The sequence below is a fragment of the Chiloscyllium plagiosum genome, unplaced genomic scaffold (assembly GCF_037043375.1).
Source record: "Chiloscyllium plagiosum isolate Xiang-an unplaced genomic scaffold, Cpla_swu_hap1 HiC_scaffold_42, whole genome shotgun sequence".
NCBI classification, from domain to species: domain Eukaryota; kingdom Metazoa; phylum Chordata; class Chondrichthyes; order Orectolobiformes; family Hemiscylliidae; genus Chiloscyllium; species Chiloscyllium plagiosum.
This window is the reverse complement of record NW_028270180.1, coordinates 13,965,755-13,984,870: the sequence shown is the minus strand read 5'-3', so window position 1 is coordinate 13,984,870 and position 19,116 is coordinate 13,965,755. Positions and strand designations below refer to the sequence as shown.

General features: G+C 43.8%; 1 protein-coding gene across 1 annotated transcript in view; it reads right to left on the bottom strand.

Annotated features, from left to right (window-relative positions):
* Positions 1-4,974: 4,974 nt before the first annotated feature.
* loxl1 (lysyl oxidase-like 1) overlaps positions 4,975-19,116 on the bottom strand; it is an 81,999-nt gene continuing 67,857 nt past the window's right edge. The window contains exons 5-7 of the mRNA XM_043680198.2: positions 17,333-17,428; positions 17,129-17,244; positions 4,975-6,509 (exon numbers count right to left, since the gene is read on the bottom strand). Of these exons, the coding sequence (XP_043536133.2) occupies positions 6,503-6,509; positions 17,129-17,244; positions 17,333-17,428 (219 nt within the window). The 3' untranslated portion in view covers positions 4,975-6,502. The remainder of the gene's footprint in view (positions 6,510-17,128; positions 17,245-17,332; positions 17,429-19,116) is intronic.

The following is a 19,116-nucleotide window of genomic DNA, read 5'->3' as shown; positions in this document are numbered from 1 at the left end:
GAGGCTGAATCAGATGGTCTCAAACCACAACTTAAAGTGAAATGTTTCCTTTATTCTTATTAATATTGTAACTAAACATCCGACCTACAGAAGTTGAGCAAAAATTATCTATTTCTTATGAAATATTTCTGATACTTATTTGGTGTCTACACATAGTTACCAGGCAGAGCCCTTTGAGTGCAATGTTATATCTCATATAATCACTTTGGTTCAGTTAAAAGGTGAGTCATTCAGTAGGGTTAAGCTTGTCGTCAGGTTTTCCAGTTTTTGGTTCCTGAGTGTCTGGAATAAAAGCACAAATCAATTCATGTGCAGTTGTGTCCAGTTCATTGCTCTATGCTGTTATTCTAGTAAAAACAAATAGTTTAATTGCTTCCCACCACTATTATTTCATTCAGTTCCTTCTGGTACACAGTATATCATTATTTTCTTTTGTCAGTAGTAAAGATTTTCTTTTTACTACAGTTATTTACACAAAACAATTAAAAGATCCCATTCAAGGCAAAAATCAAGGAAGTTATTGTGTTAATTTTGTTGCCAAGACTAGGCAAGAACGTGAAAGAATTTTTTCAAAGCAGTTCCTCCTGCCCTCACTGCCAGAGGTTAAAATATAATCAGCAGCTCCCCAGAGATGTTCAACACTCTTAACAATGAGTATCCTGCCAACCACCTCAGTGAAATTAGCAGAAATGCTTGAACTTTCACACAGACTGGAGTCAAAGGCCACATTAAGATCAGCTTTCAGGCCTAACCTGAAACCTTCTACTAACTTATAATTGAGATATTTGCAAATGGCTGACTGCTTGATTAGCTCAGCTGGCTGAGTGGCTAGTATACAATGTAGAGTGATGCTAATAGTGGAGTGTTCAATCCTTATGCCAGCTGAGGTTACCATGGAAGTCCCACCTTTTCAACCTCATCCCTTGCCTGAGGTGAGGTGACCTTCAGCTTAAATCACCATTCAGTCACCTCTCTCTAATGAGAGTTTAGTACAATGGCAACTCTATTTTACTGTCTTATCATTGCGTAGAGATGGTTTTCTGCTCAGTCTGAGGCCCAGAAATAATAGGTAGACCTCCTCTCTCTCTCTCCCACTATATGGAGGGGATATTAACTATCTCTCAGCCAAATTGCTTTTGGACGAGACTTAAACAGAAGCTAAGTCTGCCCCCTCCAGTGCTTGTAAAAATCTCTGTGCAACTGTGGGAGAAGAACAGCTTATTTTCCCCCAGTTTCCTGGACAATATTTATCTTTCAAACATTACAAATACAGATATTCCAATGAACATCAACACAGGCTCAACGAACAGTACTTTATCTTCCTACTGGGCATTTTACAGACTTCTGGACTCAACGTCACTTTTATTTCTTTAACATCTTCCCCTGTTTTGTTCACTTCCTGTATTTTCTTTCTCTCTCTTATCTCCTAAGCTTTCAGATGTCAGCCATCCAGGATCCTGTGTACAATTCCCACCTCCTCTGGAATTATTTTTTTATTCCTTGAGTTGTCCCATTACCACTCTCATTGGACTTGCTTCAATAACCCTTTTGTGGCTTAATCTCTCCTGCCGTCCACCTCCATTACTGTCTCTTTTGTTCTTTGACTATCCCCACTTCTCTTAACGTTCTCTTGTTCAGAATCCTGATTTTCCCCAATTCTGATGAGAAGTCACAAGAACCTTCTGTTTCTCTCCTCTCAGATGTTACCAGACCAGTTGAGCATTTCACAGATTTATTTTCTTTACAAACAAAAGGATAGTCGGATCATGATCATTGTTCTGTTTGTGGGATCTTGCTGCGCCCCAAATGGCCTCTGAAGTTTCCATGTGACAACAGCAGACTTCAAAATTGATTGTAAAGCACTTTGGGACATCCAGAGGCCACAATAGGTGCTACATAACTGCCTCTTCATTCAAAGGTGCTTGAAGCAGTTAGCAATTCAGGACTTCCTAATACACAGAAACTTGGAAATCATCAGGCATACTTTGTAAATCAGAGTTTAGATTAGAGTGGTGCTGGAAAAGCACAGCAGGTCAGGCAGCATCCGAGGAGCAGGAAAATCGACATTTCGGGCAAAAGCCCTTCATCAGGAATGGAGGCAGGGAGCCTCCAGAGTGGAGAGATAAATGGGAAGGGAGGGGTGCCCTGGAGGCTACCTGCCTCATTCCTGATGAAGGGCTTTTGCCCGAAATGTCGATTTTCCTGCTCCTCGGTTGCTGCCTGGCCTGCTGTGCTTTTCCAGCATCACTCTAATCTAGACTCTGGTTTCCAGCATCTGCAGTCCTTACTTTTGCCCATACTTTGTAAATCAAACATCTTTAAAAACAGTGTGGTGTAACTAAACCTCAAAAAGCCTGAGAAATAGGATTGTTCAAATAATCAGGAGAAAATATGAAATAGATTTTAACCGAAACTTTGGATTGACATTAATTAGAAGGCTAAGAGGGTATGTTACACTGATCTGCACCTCAAATCCTACTAGAGAAATATAAAAGTTATATATTTCCCCCTTTTGACCCCTTGTCATTTCCAGGTTAGTTTCATAAGTCAGCCATTACAGTATCCTGGAATGATTTAAAAACAATCTTTCTTTGGCAAATTGCTATGAAATTGGCTTCACTTTAAAACAAAAAAAATCACATCAAAGCTGATGTCGGATTGGAAAGGAAACACAGTGCAGATATGTTGACATGATTTCGAAAGAGACTTATTCAAAAACATAATGCATTATGTCCATGCAGTGTTTCAATCCATAAGGATAAATCATAGGTTACATGACAATGACACTGAACTTGAAAGTATTCAGTTGAAAAGTACTCCATTTACTTTGATCCTATAAATCCTTCTCCTTCTCCTAATCTTAGCTCCCTGTCATTGGAACTCATCAGAAAGATTTGCCAACTGATAGTCAACATACTTTGCCATTGAGCCCTGGATTGGGAACACAAACTCCACCTTCTGGGTCTGAGGTAAGGATAATACCCACTGTGTCACAAAGCCTCCCTGGCTCCTCTGTTAAGACCCTCCTGGAATACCTTCCCCAGGTCTCCATTGTGGCAGCCTGTGCAGATCCTTGCTGTCCAGGAAGAACGTCAGAACATTCTACCATAGCGACGCAAATTGGTATTGTAACAAGTGCCAAGGGGTAAAGAGGTTGGGCCTCTTTTGAGAGAAATAAAAGTTGCTGGAGAAATATTAGCCAAGATATGGACAAATGGAGAGCACTCAAAGTTCCTCGAGATATTAAGTAATATAGTTGTGTAAAGGTACAAACAACCATATCATCAGGAATACATTAAAAAGTAATTTTAAAATATGTTTGCAGCTGTCTAGCCGCATATCTTTAAGCTTTCCCCCCACAACTTGACATAATTCTCTCTCTTCCATTGGAGGATGTGTCCACTCAGGGAATCTGCATTGCCATAACAGCATGCTGTCGTCTGGAGCCACGTTGGGGAGATGCCGGTATTGGACTGGGGTCGCCAAAGTCAGAAGTCACGCGACACCAGGTTATAGTCCAACAGGTTCCTTTGAAATCACAAGCTTTCAGAGCGCTGCCCCTTCATCAGGTTTACAAATAAACCTGTTGGACTATAACCTGCTGTCACGTGACTTCTGACTTTGCAGTCTGCAGCTATATGGATAGTGATAGTTCCAGCTTTCTTTCCATCCCATGTCTGACCAGGACCTTCTCCTAATCTTAGCTCCCTGTCATCGGAACTCATCAGAAAGATTTGCCAACTGATAGTCAACATACTTTGCCATTGAGCCCTGGATTGGGAACACAAACTCCACCTTCTGGGTCTGAGGTAAGGATAATACCCACTGTGTCACAAAGCCTCCCTGGCTCCTCTGTTAAGACCCTCCTGGAATACCTTCCCCGGGTCTCCATTGTGGCAGCCTGTGCAGATCCTTGCTGTCCAGGAAGAACGTCAGAACATTCTACCATAGCGACGCAAATTGGTATTGTAACAAGTGCCAAGGGGTAATGATCAGCTCACTGCAAATGCGCCTTTTACGTAAAGTGAAGTGATCTTCAGACTTTCTACGTCCGTTGAATGAGTGAGGAGATGAATTCTGATTTTTAAAACTGAGGAGGACAGGGAGGAGGAAGAACAAACTTGACCAACTGAGAAGTATCAGCAAAAGAAGATTTGAACCAATAGTATTCAGAACTGAGATCTACTTCTGATCTTTCACTCGATTCTCTCCTCACTGTAACATACCTTCCCACATTTATTTTTCTCTTGGTCAATTTTTCACCAGTTCTATTGTGGTTGCAATTCTGGTGAAGGGCTCCACATCCAAAACATCACAAACATTAATCCCTCTCCATAGATTTTGGATGATCCTCTGAGTACGTAAAGCAATTTGGGATTATTATTTTCATATTTCCATTACATTATAAACATTGTTTACCCCTTCCTTTGACAATTCCTGGGAACTGTCTTGATGAATGCAAGATGAAAGGCTTCAACAAACGTGTGTCTTTTCACAGCAACACTCGATTTCTTCTGTTTTTGCTTCTTATTTTGATTCAGACCATGAATAAAAGAAGGGAGATCTGTAACAATGATGCAAAATGCTTGGAATGCAGAATAAGTCCAAATCATCCTCTTCTAACGTGCCCAGGGTTCTTTGACACTCTCAATATTGTCCCTGCCGTTTCACAGATGTTGACTGACTTAAAGTCAAAGAGACATACAGCATAGAAACAGACCCTACGGTCCAACTCATCCATGCCGACCAGATATCCTGAATCAATCTAGTCCCACTGGCCAGCCTATGGTCCGTATCCCTCCAAACCGTTCCTATTCATATACCCATCCAGATATCTTTTAAATGTTGTAATTGAACCAGCCTCCACCACTTCTTCAATGTTGAGGAAGTGGTGGGCGCTGGTACAATTATAATATTTAAAAGGCATCTGGGTGGGTATATGAATAGGAAGGGTTTCGAGGAGCATTGGCTAAGTGCTAGTAAATGGGACTAGACTAATTCAGGACACCTGGTCGGCGTGGATGAGTTGGACCGAGAGTCTGTTTCCATGCTGTGCAGCTCTAAGTCAGTCAGCAGTTGTGAAAAGATAGGGACAATAATGACAGTGGAGAAGGATCCTGGACCACAGGAAGAGAAGGACATTGGACCCTTTAGACTGTTCTCAAATAGATGGGAGACACAAGCAGGGTTAATCTTTTCCTTAGAAATGACTAATTTGCTTTTTCTATAATCCAAGGGCATCAAAGCAAGCTCCTGCAATGGACAGAGTACCAAAACTGAAAAGTAGGGCCACATACAGGGCAAAATGAGCCTGTACTCTCTCATGTTTTAGAATGAGAGATGATCTTATTGAGAGGTTAAAAAAAAGTCTGCAAAAGTTTTAGAGTGCAGATGTGGAGAGACCGTCTCCTTGTGCTGGAGACTTTAGAACCAGGAGTGGTAATTTAAGGGGAAGACGAATTTTTAATTAGGAACGGGTTGAATGGATATGGAAGGTGGGCAGGAAAGTGGAATTGAGGTCAAGATGACATTAGCCATGATTGTATTGAATAGAGACTCCCAAGGAGCTGAAACTGCCTGTTCCTGCTCCTAATTGTTATGTTGTTATGATCACAAAAAGGGAGGCAATGGCCAAGAAACTCAGCTAATGTTCTGGGGGACCTGGGTTCAAATTCCACCATGACAGATGGAGGAATTTGAATTCAATTAAGAACCTAGAATTAAGGATCTGATGATCATGGAACCATTGTCGGTAAAACCCATCTGGTTCATTAATATCTTTTAGGGAAGGAAACTACCATCCTTACATGGTCTGGTCTACATGTGACTCCAGACCCACAGCAATGTGGTTGACTCTTAACTCTTCTCAGGGCAATTAGGGATGGGCAATGCATGCTGGCCTAGTCAGCGATGCCCTCATCCTGTGACTGAATTTTTAAAAAACGATACAGGGTAGCCATTGAGATATGAGATGAGGAAAAGTGTCTTCATGCAGATGGTTATGAATCTTTGGAACAATCTACCCTGAAGAACTGAGGATGTTCAGTCGTTGAGTGTAGTCAAAATTGACCTTGACAGATTTTTAGAAACTAAGAAAATAAAGAGATAGGGAGAGAAAGTGGAATTGATGTAAAAGTTCTGTCATGATCGCACTGAATAGTGGAATAGTAGGGCACTGCTAAAAGTGTGACTGCAGTGATTCTTTTGCTAATAAGTCAAGCTCACTTCATACAAGTGTTGCGAATTATAATAGAACATTTCTCAGATGCCCACACAACCTCACTGGAAATAATCTGGTGCCTAGTCCATGTTAAGGATTGTTCGCAGTTGTTGGCTCAATATCCTGTAGCTTCACGGGCAGATTCTTTGGTTATGACTGAAGTCCTGTTAACTCCCGATGACGGCTACCAAACATCACAGCTGCTGCACGATCAAGTTCCACACGCACCAGATGTTTGCTCAGGATATACAGTGTCGTGTTTTGAAATTGAAACCTTGTAGATCACGACCTGTTAAAAAATGAAGGGATGAAATTTCAGAAGGAATTTCAGATTTGACTGGCCAGCAGTCAGCTTGAATTAAATTCATGGTCAAGACTGCATAAAAATGCAAGAATCCTTTCCAGATTGGCTCTTTCAATCTCAGAAACTTAATATTTCAAACCTAAATGCTGGATTAAAAAGACCAATGCAGTTTTAGACAGTCAGTTCTGCTGTAAGGCAGTAATTCTGTTCTCATGCAACCCCATGTTATTAGAAAATCACATAACAGCAGCACCATTAAACTAACATGGGGCTGGAATTGCATTATAACCAATACATGCTTTAAAAGTTCATACCACAGAAAAGTGTCCCCAATTCCTCAATTGTGTTGTAGCGAATTCATGTTAATGAAATGTGCGTTATAGCAGAACAAGCTAAACTATCACCAATGCATCGATGGGTTTAACCCATGGATAGCTGAGGTATACCCGAGGTTCTATCACAATTGCTGCTTAGTCAATCTTAAAGAGACAGTGGCAGCTGCAGTACAAATGAACTCAAAACTATTTGGCAAATTGGCTGGAGTTCCCCTTTTCAGTTTATTGCATAGTCTTCTCCCAAATCCACAACGGCTCAGTGGTAAGCACTGCTCCCTTATAGTACCACTGATGAAGGAGCAGCGCTCTGAAAGCTAGTGCTTCCAAATAAACTGTTTGACTATAACCTGGTGTTGAGTGATTTTTAACTTTACTCTAAATGCAGCCGATGTATGGAAGCTTCCCTCTAAGTCAAACCTCGTTCCAGATTTGGAAAAATATCCTCATTGAGGAAAACCCTGGAATGGTCTACATGCCTTGGACACCTGGACAACAGTGATTCAAGGAGATGACTCACCACGACAGCAATTTTAAATGTGCAGACAAAGTTAGCTTGCACATTCTGTGAATGAATTAATCGGACAAAAAAAAGTCTCCTGTAGGTATAGCAGGGAATAGGGAAAGCAAATGGAATGCTAGCGTTTATTGCTGAAGGAATAGAGTATGAAAGTAGGCTAGTATATTGTTACAAGGCATTACTGAGATCTGACCTGGAGTATTATGTACAATTTTGGCCCCCTTACTTCAGGAGGGATATAGTTGGATTGGTATGTTTCTGAGATTAGATTCCCTACAGCATAGAAACAGGCCCTTCGGCTCAACAAGTCCACACCGACCCTTCGAACAGAAACCCACCCAGAACCATTCCCATACCCTATATTTACCCCTGACTTGGCAATTTAGCATGGCCCATTCACCTAAGCAGCACACCTTTTGGACTGTGGGAGGAAACCGGAACACCCAGAGGAAACCCACACAGATTCAGGGAGAATGTGCAAATCCCCACAGACAGTCGCTCGAGGCTGGAATCAAATCCGGATCCCTGGCGCTGTGAGACAGCAGTGCTAACCACTGAGCCAGCGTGCCACCCCATAGATGGGAGACTGTTCAGAGGACATCCACTTGATTGATTCCAGAAATTAAGGGTTTGTCTTATGAACAGAGAGTGGGCAGTTTAGGCCTACACTCTGGAGTTTAAAAATCGAGAGAAGATCTAATTAAGGTTTAGAAGCTACAAAAAGGGACTGACAAAGTAGATATAGACGGGTTATGCCATGTTGGAGTTCAGCTAATTAGATGAGTTAGTACATCTGTATAAATACATTCCCCCCAAGGTTCACACATGAATAACGGCCATTTAAATGACGGTCTCCTGGATAAATAACTGAGACAAAAGTAAGCTGTCCCTGCACGGGATCATTACAGAATATAACTGGTTGATATATAGTTTTAAAGATTTATGATCCACACAAGACGAGTAGACACTGGGGATTTAAAGGCCAATGTGCTCGCTTAGAGATTCATGCAACTTTCCATTGATCCCAATATGAGGGATTTAGGTGCAGATAGGATGGCTCAGTGGTGAGCACTGCTGCCTCACAGTACAGGGACCCAGGTTCGATTCCAGCCTCGGGTGACTATCTGTGTGGAGTTTGCATGTTCCCTCCATGTCTGTGTGGATCCCCTCTGGTTTTCTCTCACAGTCCAAAGATGTGCAGGTGAAGTGGTTTAGCCATGGTTAACTTGCCCTGTATTGTCCAGGGACATGCAGGCGAGGTGAGTTACCCATGGTTAATATTGGGGATAAGGTGGGTCTGGGTGGGATGCTCTTCAGAGGGTCATTGCAAACCTGATGGGTCAAATGGCCTCTCTCTGCACTGTAGGGATTCTATGGCTCCATCACCAGTTACACTGAAAATAGCTGTACTTACCTTGCAGCCAAAAGGTAAGGAGGTAGGATCCTACAATCTAAACAGAGTACGCCAGAACCTAATGATTTGGAACGTGTCTGCATCACTTTCAGAAACTTGAACACAAAACCAAAGGCTCCTCAGTCCTGCAAAATTGGAAGTGCTGTCTTTCAGATGAGACATTGAAGTGAAGCCTCATCTGTAGTGTCAGCCGAATGTTAAGGATTCCACGCCATTATTCGAAGAAACAAATGGAGGTTTGCCCTGGAGTCTGGCCAATATTGATTTGTTAACTAATAACTAAAAAAAAACATTTCTCTCAGTGCTGTTGTTGCTGATTGAAATTTGGCAGCTGCGTTGGCTACATTATAACAGCTTTGCAGTACATTAATGGAGCATTACGCAGTGCTAAGGGATGTCCTGAGGTAATAAATAAGGGCTGCACTAAGTACAAACCCATGAAGACACCAAATAGCCATTTCATACAGAGGGCCCCTATGTGGCAGATCCTGCCTCTCTCAAATTAAGTCTCTTCAACCATCAGGGCGGCACGGTGGCTCAGCGGTTAGCATTGTTGCCTCACAGCGCCAGAGACCCGGGTTCAATTCCTGCCTCAGGCGACTGACTGTGTGGAGTTTGCGCATTCTCCCCGTGTCTGCCTGGGTTTGCTCCGGTTTCCTCGAACAATCCAAAAATGTGCAGGTTAGGTGAATTGGCCATGCTAAATTGCCCATAGTGTTAGGCGAAGGGGTAAATGTAGGGGAATGAGTCTGGGTGGGTTGCGCTTCGGCGGGTCGGTGTGGACTTGTTGGGCTGAAGGGCCTGTTTCCACACTGTAAGTAATCTAATCTAATCAGGAAAAAGCGCCCCCAATGGATTAGCTGTACGTCCATCACCTTGGACTGATGCTGACAATCCTCCCTGCCATCATCAGAGGCCACCAATCACCATCAAAGCCAATTCCTCCTCATTCAATCCCAGCTTTCCTTTCAGTTTGTCTAAAGAACATGCTAATTTTATGCCAAAATTGAGAGGCTGTTCTGCGTCTTCGCCTGAGCCAATTCGGATGTCTGGTTTGATTTGATTTGTTGCAGTCACGCGTACCTAACTACAGTGAAAAGCTTTGCTTGCAAACAATACAGGCAGATCATAGGGTGCTTAGTCAAGATTGAGGCGTACAGGATTACACTGCACAGGAGGTAGACAAAGCACCATCAACACCAACAAGACCAAGGAGACACTGAACCTCCTTTCAATCACACCATAACAAGCCAAATAGACTCTCACTCAGTCAATCTGGTTCTGCTCAAAACCAGAAGGTGCAAAGGCACCACTGCTTGTTGTCTCTGGTAATTTTTGGTAAACCTCTCTGCTATCCATTACAGTAAATAAACTGATCTCCTGCACAATATCTCCATCACCTTCTACAATTGAGAAAACATTGTAAAACTTGCACTTATGCACCCATACAGAGGCTTCAAACCTGGAGACAAAAAATGACGCCCAGGTCCGTTTCTGTGAAACCTTGTGGTTGAGTGGACAAATACCTTTTGCCAGGAGACAACTGGGTTAATAAAAACTGGAGGAGGGGCAGGTGCCAAATGCAGGGCCCCTCAAAAGTTGCATTAAGAGTACTGTGTGGCCTAACCAAGTTCCTGAGCAATCTGTGGTGAGGCAAGAGCAGAAGATGTCAAAATTGCTGCTAAAATTGGGGTGGCACAGTGGTCCAGAGGTTAGCACCGATGCCTCACAGCGCCAGAGGACCTGGGTTCGATTCCCGCCTCGGGCAACTGTCTGCGTGAAGTTTGCACATTCTCCCTGTATCTGCGTGGGTTTCCTCCGGGTGCTCCGTTTTCCTCCCACAGTCTAAAGATGTGCAGGTCAGTGAATTGGTCATGTTAAATTGCCCATAGTCATAGGTGCATTAGAAGAGAGTAGTGAATGGGTCTGGGTGGTTTACTCTTCGGAGGGTCGGTGTGGACTTGTTGGGCCAAAGGGCCTGTTTCCACACTGTAGAGAGTCTAATCAAAACAAAGATGCAGTTTTTAATTTTTGTTTGCCTGAGGTTCAGATTTCACTGTAGCCTTTCAAACTCAATATTAAATTGAAGTCTCATCTTCCCTCTCAGGTAGATATGAAAGACCCCATGGCTCTAGTCTGGAGAGTAGCAAAGTGAAACTATCTTTCTTCACTTGTAGGACATGAGCATCACAGGTTGGACCAGTATTTATTGCCCGTCCCTAGTTGCCCTTGAGAAGGTGGTGGTGAGCTGTCTTCTTGAACTGCCTGCAGTCCATTTGGTGTAGGGCCACCAACTGTGCCATTAGGGAGGGTGTTCTCGGAGTTTGACCCGGTGACACTGAACGCACAACAATAATATTTCCAAATTAGGGATGATGAGCGGCTTGGAGGGGAACTTGCAGGTGGTGAGGTTCCCATGTAGTTCTAGATGATCATGGTTGTGGGTTTACCATTGACCATGATCATCTAGATCATGGGGTGGGGGTGGGGGTGGGGTAGTTTTCTATAGTGCATCTTCTAGATTGTGCACACTGTTGCCACTGAGTATCCGGGGTGGATATTTATGGATGCGGTGCCAATTAAGCAGGCCAAAACCATGTCAAACTTCTTAAGTGTTATTTGGAGCTAGCCTCATCCCGACACGTTGATGTTTTCTTGTCGCCTTGGAGATGATGGATAGGCTTTGAGGACCCAGGAGTTACCTGCTGCATCATCCCTAGCCCCCAAGTTGCTCTTCTACCCACAGTGTTTACATAACTGGTACGCTGCAGTTTCTGGTCAATGGTAAAACCCCAATAAAATGTTGACAGTGGGGGGTTCAGTGATGGTGATACCACTGAATGTAAAAGGGGTGAGGGTTAGATTCTGGTTTTGGAGGTTATCATTGCCTGGTATTTGGGTGGCAGCAATGTTTCTTGCCCATCATCATTGTCGACACTAAGCATCTAAAAGCAGGGTACCTCTTTGTTATGTTTGCTGGAGTCTTGCTGTGTGAAAATTAGAGTCGCCAACATGACCCCACTAATTACACTTCAAATACACCATGTATATTTTTACTAATTTTGTTATCCACAGGATGTGCAAAAGGATCAACAGGATCTGGGAAGGCCAATGCTTGTTGCCCATCCTTAAACTGGCCTTCACCTTGAGGTGATTACTGGGGCAATTCAGAGGGCAGTTAAAGAACCAACTTCATTACTGTGGGTCTGAGTGAGACGTAGACCAGTCCAGGTTAGGATGGCAGCTTTTCTGGGTGCCACAGTGGCAAGGACTTGGGTTCGATTCCAGCCTCTGGCAACTGTCTGTGTGGAGTTTGCACATTCTCCCCGTGTCTGTGTGGGTTTCCTCTGAGTGCTCTGGTTTCCTCCCCCAGTCCAAAGATGTGCAGGTTAGGGTGGGCTGGCCATGCTGAATTATCCTATAGTAAACTGGAAGGTGCAGGCTAAGGAAATGCAGGGATCAGGTGGAGGGATGGGTATGGGGGTGGGATGCTTTGCGAAGGGATGGTGTGGACTCAATGGGCCAAATGGCCTGTTTCCACACTGTAGGAATTCTATGATTCTCTCTGAAGGACCACGCGACCTTTAAACAATGATTGATGATACCTCCACAGTCGCCATTATTGAGATTAGGATTCCAGATGTATGCATTAATTTTAAATCCCACCAGCTGTGTGCCTAGAATCCATGCCTCCAGAGGATTACATTAAAAAAAACTGCAGACACTGGAGTTCTGAAACAAAAAACGAAATTGCGGGAGAAACTCAGCAGGTCTGGCAGCATCAGTGGGAGGAAAGCACAGTTAATGTTTCGAGTGCGCTGACTCTTCATCGGCATGGCAAAGGATTAGCCTTGCCTTCAAACATTAGCCCAGTAAGAAAACCATTACACTTCAATCTCCTCAAGTCAGCAATAACTGGACCAGGACATCTTGAGATTATGAAAGGTGCTATGTAAATGCAAGTCTTAAAATAAAATCTGCACCAGGGTCACCATCAGAATGCCGCACTCAATCTGTTCACTCTTAACACTTTGAAGGGGGCTGCACCAACCACACAGGCCCTCAACCTTACAGGGATCGAGGGAGCTAGGGAGTGAGTGAGTAAGAGTCAGTGAGTGAGAGTGAGAATGTGAGAGACAGAGTGAGAGAGAGTGAGAAAGAGAGAGAGAGAGAGAGAAAGAGTGAGAGTGTGAGACAGAGAGAGAAAGAGTGAGAGTGTGAGACAGAGAGAGAGAGAGAGAGAGAGAGAGGAGGACCTAGCTTGATGGAAGAACGTCGACATCCATACCTTAGCACGGACAGGAAAGCATAGCAACATAACCGGGAACCCCGGCAGCCACAGCTGATGGAGAACATGAGTAGAATATAAGGAATAGGAATGAGAGAAGGTGTCAACAGAGCAGGGTGTTCCCATCCTGACAGCCTCGGGTGTACCTGTACCCGCACTCACTGCCACAGGGGTCAGATCGGCGTTCTGGAGGGTGAACCCACGGAAAGCGACAGGCCCGGATGTAGCCCTCGGCTGTGCACTCAGATCCTGTGCGGACCAGCTGGTGAGAGTATTTTCAGACATCTTTAACCTCCCTGTACTACAATGTGAGGTTCCCACCTGCTTCAAGATGACCACCATCATCCCAGTGCCAAAGAAAAATCAGGCAATGTGCCTTAATGCCTACCATCTGGTGGCTCTGACCTCCATCATTATGAAGTGCTTCGAGAGGTTAATCATGGCACACATCAACTCCAGCCTCCCAGGTCCCCTACAATTCACCTACTGTCACAACAGGTCCACAGCAGATGCCATCTCCCTGGCCCTACACTCATCCCTGGAACATCTGGATAGCAAGGACATCTGCTTCAGAGTCCTATTTATTGACTTTAGCTCTGCCTTCAACACTATAATTCCAACAAAACTCATCTCCAAACTCCGAGATCTATGACTCTGCTCCTCCCTCTACAACTAGATCCTCGACTTCCTGACCCACAGACCACATATCAGTAAGGATAGGCAACAACACCTCCTCCATAATTCTCAACACTGGTATCCGCAAGGCTGCATACTCTGCCCTTTACTATACTCCTTATACATTCACGACTGTGTGGACAAATTCAGTTCTAACTTCATTTACAAGTTTGCTGATGACACCACCATCATGATGAGACAGAGTACAGGAAGGAGATGGACAGCTCAGTGACATGGTGTAAACAGAAGAATCTCTCCCTCAATTTTGGCAAAATGAAGGAGCTGATCATCGACATCAGGAAGCAGAGTGGAGGACATGCCCCTGTCTGTGTCAACGGTGCTGAGATTGAGGTGGTCGAGAGCATCAAGTTCCTGGGAGTAACTATCACCAACAATCTGTCCTGGTCCATCCACATTAATGCTGTTGTCAAGGAAACACAGCGATGCATCTCCTTCCTCAGAAGGCTAAGGAAATTAGGCATGTCCACAATCCCAATAGGACAGTATCCTATTCAAATGCATCGCAGCTTGGTATGACAAGAAGCTACACAGAGTTGTGAACGCACGCCCAGTCCATCATGCAAACCAGCCTTCCACCCAGTACATCTGACTGACTTGTGAAAGCAGTCAACATCATCAAAGACCCCTCCCACCTCAGTTATACTCTCTTCCACCCTCTACCATCGGGCAGAAGATACAAAAGTTTGAAAACGCGTACCAACAGATTTAAGAACAGCTTCTTCCCTGATGTTATCAGACTTCTGAACGGATTACTTAGTGATTAAAGGTGATCTTTCTCTGTACCTTCTCTGTAGCTGTAACACTATATTCTGCATTCTGTTTGATTACCCTGATGCACATAGGTAAGTTATGATTTGTCTGGTTAACATGTCAAATAATGCTTTTCACTGTATCTCGGTGAATGACAATAATCAATCTAATCAAATCAATCTAGGGAGTAGGCCATTTGGCTCCTCCAGCCTGATCCACTATGGACTTAGATCATGGCTGATGCAACATTCCTCACATCCACTTTCCCATAACCCTTGATTTCAAGAATCTACCTATTTCAATATACACAAGGACTCTGCCCCCACAGCCCCTTTCTGAGGCAAGGACTCTCAAAATGAGAGAGAAGAAATTCCTCCTCATCTCAGCCTTAAAAGCTGGACAATGGAATTGTTGCTTTTCATACAAGTTTGCAAAGGCAAGTAGCGGGACAAAGACAGAGAGGTGCACTCATCAGCGAGCCGTTGTCAATTATACAATCGTCAGTTACCACCTCCCACTATGAAATCGAGACTGGACGAGGCAGGGAGATAACTGAGTTCCTTCCCCTTCTATTCATGGTCAATAACAGTCAGATTTAACACTTGCTCCTCTCTCCCCGTCCCACCAAGGGATATTGGAGACTTGGGACAATGAGTGACCACATGATGGCGCCCATGTCCATATGTACACATCTCTTGGCATAACACTGCACTCAACAGAGACTGTGAATGAGTTGCGTGGTATCATATTGTGGCACGACAAGGTAACCTTCCAACAAATGTTTGTATTTCAAACAGGAATTTTAATGATACAAGTTCTAAGGGAATGTGAAACCTAGCACTTAAAGCACATATATTGATATGCAAAAAAAACAGTAGGCGTTTCTCTAAGAGCTGCTTATAGTTTCTTTAATACACCCTTGCTTATCATCTCGCGAGCAACAACTGATACTTAGAGAGCACCTTCAAACATAGAAGAGACCCCTCCCCAAACCAAACTTCACCGAAAGAGAAAAACAGCTGCTCAGTTATTGGGCAAAGGTTGAATGAGCTAACATTGGGATGCGTTGGAAAGAAATATTTGTATTAGGTTAGACTAGATTTCCTACAATGTGGAAACAGGCCCTTCAGCCCAACCAGTCCACACCGACCCACTGAAGAGTAACCCACCCAGACCCATTTCCCTCTGACTAATGCACCTACCATGATGAAGGATTCCTCACCCACCAGACATCTCAAAGCACTTTTCAGCCAATGAAATGTACTCCAGGAAACACCAAGGGCCATTAGTGCACAGCGAGCTCCCGTAAACAACAATGTGATCATCTGCCAGTCGAGGAATAAATGTTGGCAAGGACACAGGGGATAACTCGCCCTATTCTACCTCAAAACAGCCACAGAATCTCTGACCGAAGCATCTGTTTAACATCCCAAACGTAAGACAGCCAGTACTCTCACCCTGAAGCATTGGAGAGTCAACCATGTTTTATTTAACAGTCAAATCCTAGTATAGGGTTTGAACACAAAACTTTGTGAGCGAGGTGAGAAAGGGGATGTCACTGCAGATACAGTTGAAAAGGTTCTGAGGTGACTCCTGAATGTGAGGAGTGAAGCAAAGTGAGCAGCTGTAGCGGACATTGGTTAGGCCACTTTTGGAATGTTGTATGCAATTCTGATCTTCCTGCTATGGGAAGGATGTTGTAAAACTCGAAAGGATTCAGAAAAGATTTACAAGGATGTTGCCAGGGTTGGAGGATTTGAGCTATAGGGAGAGGCTGAACAGGCTGGGACTGTCTTCCCTGGAGCGTTGGAGGCTGAGGGGTGACCTAATAGAGGTTTACACAATCATGAGGGGTATCAATGAGGTGAATAGGCAAGGTCTTTTCCTTGGGTTGGAGGAGTCCAGAACTAGAGGGCATAGGTGTAAGGTGAGAGGAGAAAAATTTAAAAGGGGCCTAAAATGGTGTGCGTATGGAATGCATACCAGAGGAAGTGGTGGAGGCTGGTACAATTACAACATTTAAAAGGCATCTGGATGTGCATATGAATAGGAAGGGTTGAGACGGATATGGGCCAAGTGCTGGCAAATGGTACCAGATTAATTTAGGATATCTGGTTGGCATGGATGAGTTAGACCGAAGGGTCTGTTTCCACGCTGTACAGCTCTATGACATTACTGACAGGAGGTCAAGAGCTTAAGTTCAAGGCAGCTAACAACTTGGGATCAAGCTGCATAATAGAGGGAACAGGAAGCCTAGGCTGGAAGCTCAGATGGAAAGGACCAATGTCGGAGAAAGGTAATAAGGACAGACTTGGCAAAGTATTGGAAAGACATCCAAACATGGATGAGGACTTGGAATTCTCTCTGTTGTGAGACAATGGGAGGAGGGGTGGTCAATAAAGATGCCAGGGAATGGATTGAGTGCTTCTTTCTATCTGTCCATGGCACTTGCTGTCCTTATCCTTTCCCAGGTGGGAGGGGTTATGGCTTTCAAATGGACTGTGAACATTCAGAGCTTTGAGGCAAATGGAACTGTGCATAGACTGGAATTATATGCTGGTGACAACTCCAAAATCACAGAAAAAAAAGACTCAAAGTACTTACTGTGTTATTTTACAATTTGTCGTGGCTACGTATCGCCCTGTGTAGTGGATATTGCATCTGATAACATTGTTTGTGAAATCCGATTCTTGTATAAGATAATTGGGGTTCACTTGAAGCTACAACACAAAAATACAAATAAGGGACGTAAATGTGTAATTTGCTGACAGTTCAGGATTGCATGCAGCAGCAGAAATAGGGTTGTACCTTCAGTATGAATTTCCCAGGCTGGACGTCTGTGATATCAATCCATTGGCAATCTATATCCGCATTGTAGGTATCATAACAACCAGGACTCAGACCCTGAATGAAAAATAAATGTCGTGTTTATAATTGTCACTGAATGGTGTACTTTACCAAAGCAATTGATGGAGTCTCAAAATATGGCCAAAGAAATTACTCAGTGCATCTTTCTTGTGCAGGCTCTCTCAGAATCACAATCCAACTATCCCAAGTCCACTACTCCTTCCCCATAGTCCTGTAGTATTTCTCTCACTCTCTTTTCCATGTATACATCCAATTATCTTTCAAAAGGTGCATTTCAATTTATTTCTGCTCCCTTTTCAAACCTGACAATCCGATTCAAATGATATTGCATTAAAAAAAGTATCCTTCTCTTCCCCCCCTCCAATTATTGTGAACATATTTCCTCTGGGTATCAACACTCCTGCCACCATTTCGCCTCATACTTTAATAGATATTGTCTGATTAACTTGTTCAGATATGTTACCCACACACTGCTGGAGCAGGTCAGACTTGAACTAAGGCCACTGGGCTCAGAGGTAGAGACACTACCACATCTCCACAGGAGCCCTCACTCACGGACTGACTAAACAAACGCCTATAATTTTGAATGCCTGCGTAATGAGAACGATCAACAGACCATGCATCACGATAGGGGCTATGGCTTCATTACCAGTGCTTCCCTGCGGGGCAAGTTGTCAGTTTTGACCCAGGCTGTGACAGTAAGGTGATGAACAGATGTTTACGCCACAGGGGGAGAAAGAACGTGAAGCGAAAATGACAACCCGATACTCAGGTGTCTCATGCAACAGTGAGTGTTCAGTCAAGGAGCAGCAAGAGATTTGAGTGCAGCTTGCCTGCTCTCAGCGTATCCCTGTAGGGAAACGGAATATGATTCTGAGACTGGGGAAGGAAAAACCGGTCCATTCAGTAAGACAGAGGGGCTGAACTGTGTGAAGCAGTGGATAATAACTTTGGATAATTCCACCTGAAGCATAGGTTCGAGCATTCACAGATTGAGAATGAGAATGAGGCTTAAGCTTGCCAAAATAGCATTGCAAAAGATTAGAATTAGAATTGTTCTCCAGTAAAAAAAAAATTACTTCTGGGTTTATGGCTCAGAGTAACTCAGCAAGGAAACAGGCCCTTCGGCCCAACTGATCCATGCTGAACATGGTGCCCACTCAGCCAGTTCCAATTGCCCGCATTTGGTCCACATCCCTCAAAACCCTTCCCATCCATTTCCCTATCCAAATGTTTTTTTAAATGTCATTGTACCTGCCTTGAGCACTTTCTCTGGTAGCTCATTCCATATACACACCACTCTCTTTGTGAAGAAGTTGCCCCTCAGGTCCTTCTTAAATCTTTCCCCCTCACCCTAAACCTATGTCTACTTAGAACATCAAATATAGAACAGTATAGTACAGTACAGGTCCTTCAGCCCTCAATATTGTGCCAGCCTTTTATCCTACTCTAAGATCAAACCAATCTACATACCCTTCATTTTACTATCATCCATGTGCCTATCCAAGAGTTGCTTAAATGTCCCAAATGTATCTGACTGTACTATCATATCACTGCTGGCAGTGTATTCCAAGCGTCCACCTCTCTGACATCTCTCATATACCTTCCTCCAATCACCTTAAAATTGTGCCCCTTCGTGATAGCCATTTCCGCCCTGGGAAAAAGTCTCTGACTATCCACTCCATTATGCCTCTCATCATCTTGTACACCTCTATCAAGTCACC